The sequence below is a fragment of the Delphinus delphis genome, chromosome 20, assembly GCF_949987515.2.
Source record: "Delphinus delphis chromosome 20, mDelDel1.2, whole genome shotgun sequence".
In the NCBI taxonomy this organism is placed as follows: Eukaryota; Metazoa; Chordata; class Mammalia; order Artiodactyla; family Delphinidae; genus Delphinus; species Delphinus delphis.
This window is the reverse complement of record NC_082702.1, coordinates 50,751,988-50,755,486: the sequence shown is the minus strand read 5'-3', so window position 1 is coordinate 50,755,486 and position 3,499 is coordinate 50,751,988. Positions and strand designations below refer to the sequence as shown.

The 3,499-nt window shown below is 51.6% G+C and overlaps 1 protein-coding gene across 1 annotated transcript; it reads right to left on the bottom strand.

Moving 5' to 3' along the window:
* Nucleotides 1-2,523: 2,523 nt before the first annotated feature.
* LOC132417211 (histone H4-like) lies at nt 2,524-2,839 on the bottom strand. Its single transcript, XM_069540151.1, is given in 2 exon segments — nt 2,524-2,799; nt 2,801-2,839. Coding segments are annotated over 2 exon segments (315 nt in total).
* Nucleotides 2,840-3,499: the final 660 nt, after the last annotated feature.

Sequence of the window (3,499 nt, the reverse complement as noted above, 5' to 3'; positions counted from 1 at the left end):
AACGACGTCTCCTTGAGGTGTGTTAGCTGGAGTACAAGAGGGGTTAAAGGTATCTCATGCCTCCCATTTGGGCGTTTGTCGACCTTCTAAAATAATGTAGAAGTTTCTGTATGTGTATACTGCTCTACTGGATGTGGAGTTCCCTCAGGGCAAGGCCATGTTTTAGTTCCTGTTCTCTCCAGAGCACCTAACAGTTCACGGCAGATAATAAGGCAAAGAGCAGGGCTTTTAAAGCAAGTGTCACTTTTCTTAACCCCAGAGAGAAGCTCCCTTGAGCCTTTTATGCATAGTAGGCTTTTGTACGGTCAAGCCTCGCAGAGGGCTGCTGTCTCGTTCTCTGTACCTCCTCTGCTTCACCTCCACTCTACTCACGTGACTGACCTTTCTACACACTTGCCCCACCCCAGCCAGTGATTGTTCTAATCCTTAGATGAGAACATCTCCACCTATTAGCTTATCAAAAGGGCAGGGCGGGGCCTCGTGGCCCTCTGCTAGTTTCCCTGGTAACTGATGAGCCCACCTGATGTCAATTCCCCTTATAACCGGTAACCTCGCCTGCTCCCCGGTAGCAAAGCCGGCCGCCATGTCTTCCCCGCCCTGTGCGGCACACGCTCCAGGACCTTGCTTCCGACAGGTAAGCTCCCCCGATGTCTTTGTCGCTGATTCCGGGCTCTTTCTTCCGTCTTGAAGCTGGGCCAGCACAGGCCTTGCGGGCTGGCGGGGTGCAGCCCGACGACGGTGGGCAGAGCCAGCCTGGAGACCGAGGAAACTCCTGTGAGCGCTGAGATGTCGCGAATTCAGGAAGTGGGTGAGGGGGAATGGAGTGTTGCTTGGCCGTCGACTAGCATGGGAGGCCCCCAAGTTGGGGGTGTAATCCTGCAGGTTGCAGGGGTATTTCTGGGGCGGCCGTCTACTAACATGGGGGCCCAAAACTTCCAGGGGCGGTCCTGAAAGTTGCGGGGGAAATCCTGGGGTGGCCGTCCACTAGTATGGGGGCCCCCTGGGGTGGCTTCCTTGATAAAGGGGGGCCGCCAAGAGGGTACGGAGAACTCATAGACACCCCTAAGGCTGTTGCGGAGATATTGGCCGTCATTACAACGGGAAAATAGAAGTTAGACTGTCGGGCGGCGGCCGCAGCTGTGGGCTGGCTGGTACTTGTTATAATAAGAAGGTCTCTGGGCTGGGCAACAGTGGCTTCAGTGTGGAATGAGTCAAACTGCTGGGTCTACAGCGAGATGCTATTGTTGGCGTCTTCTGGGCTTCTGTGAAAACTCCACCCAGCTAATGTGACTAGGTGGGCACAACCGACAGTGGCGGGGAAGGACTCTGCCCGTCCTCCTGTCTCCATATCAGGAGGACCCCCGTGGGTAAACGTTACTGTACAGCTGACTGCCCATACGTCTCCCTGGGCTAGGCTGTGTGGACTGGAATAGGCTGGTTTCTGGACACACAAGTCCAACTATTGGGATTAACTGTGTTTTCTTTGGAAAGACCTGATGGGCCCACCCCTAACGGTACATAGCGTGGGGTAGCAGACCTGTACTGTGACTGCTGACCCCTGGCTAGGCCACCAGAATGTTTCTCGTAGAGCCCGGGCCTTCCCCTCCCCATGGGGGTGGCCTTGCCTTCCTTGTAACTGGACAGGATGCTGTGGCCGTAGATGCCCTCTCCACTGACCCGGTAAGTGCACGGTTCCAGGATTTGCCCACGTCCTGGTGAATGACTGTTCTTAGCATACCAGGTGTCTTACTCTTGCTGCTTTTTGAGCTTCTGGCGTCTGTATTGTATTTGTGGTGTCTGGTTGCAGTGCCCCTCTACATGCCTGACCCCAGGGATATTGAGGAAGAGATGCGGACCAAGAATGTAAGGGTTGTGCAGGGTATGTAGGGCTGCAGTGTATGGTCAAGCCACCCAAGATGGCTGTTGTCTTGCTGTCTGTATACCCCTTGTCTCTGTCGCGGACTCTGGGCTCTTTCTGTGGTCTCGAGGCTGGGCACGCATAGGCCTTGTAGGTCTGGGGGGTGCAGCCCAGCAGCTTTGCTCTGAAATTAGCTTGCCGCACACCACGGTTCTGCTTAGAGGGTGCCCCTGCCTGGCACGGTCATCTAAACAAAGTTGGTGAGCTGCCTTTTAAGAAAAATAGTGGATATGGGAAACTGACAAAGAATGGTGGAAATTCTACCGGCTGGGTGCTATGGGGAAAGAGTGGGTCCGTGTTTCCTGAGCTGTTTTTCATGGATGAGATGGACCCGAAGGCTGGCCAGCCATGCTGAATGGACCACACTCAAAGGATCAACTCATGGATAGGCAGACGTTCGAAAAAACAAGTGTGTAGGGATCTGGCCAATCCTAAATTTATCCCCGCGACTTTTGAATTCAAGAGTATTTTCCTTTAGGAGAAGGGTGCTGAATCATTCTTTTATCAGTATGAAGGAATAGCTCTTTTTTTTTTTTTTTCCGTGGCCCTGAGAAGGGCCTTTTGTGAGTAAACAAGAGCTTCACAGCCGAAGACCGCAATGAAACTTAGCCGCCGAAACCGTACAGAGTGCGTCCCTGGCGTTTGAGCGCGTAAACCACGTCCATGGTGGTGACAGTCTTGCACTTGGCGTGCTCGGTGTAGGTGACAGCGTCGCGGATCACATTCTCCAAGAACACTTTCAGCACCCCGCGGGTCTCCTCGTAGATAAGACCAGAAATAGGCTTCACACCACCACACCGGGCGACGCGGTGGATAGCAGGTTTGGTGATGCCCTGGATGTTCTCACGGAGAACTTTATGATGACGCTTGGCGCCCCCCCCCCTTCCCCAGACCCTTTCCACCCTTGCCTCGGCCAGACATGACTGAGAGCTACTCCTAACCTCTTACAGCAGGAATAGCTCTTTGACATCACTGAAACTTAATGAATACATTGGGGGTTCTTCCTTTTCCTTTTCAAATTTCATGTGTTCTCAGTGTTCCCAAATTGGGTTGGTTTGGGTGTCATTTGTGACAAGTAATCAAGACCAATGTTGGCAACCCCAAGAGGCGGGCACAACTGGTCTTCAATGTCTGGTAGCATTCTTTCACTACATGCTTCCCCTGACTCTGCAGGGGCCTCCTGCTTGCCTGTTCTTTCACTTTGATGTCCCACTGTCTCTACATCGTCTCAGTTGAGACACCATCCTGTCTTAGGGAGCAGTAGCAATGATGGCTTACAGGCATGAGCTCTGGATTCAGATAGACACAAGCCTCTCTTTGGCTGATGACTTACTGTCTTATCTTGAGCAATTATATAATCTTTCAGAACCTCAGTGTCTTCGTCTGTAAAATGGGCACAAATATTAGAAATTAAATCTCCGTGTTCTTAGGAAAGTTAAACTTTTCTCAGTCTAGTAGTTGGCATCTTGTACAGTCTCAATACCTTTAGGCTCTCCTAACTTATGAATTATTATGACTTAATGTTGCGATTATTACTATTGCTGGTAATCAGAGAAATTAACCTTTCATAGGGAGCTGTTT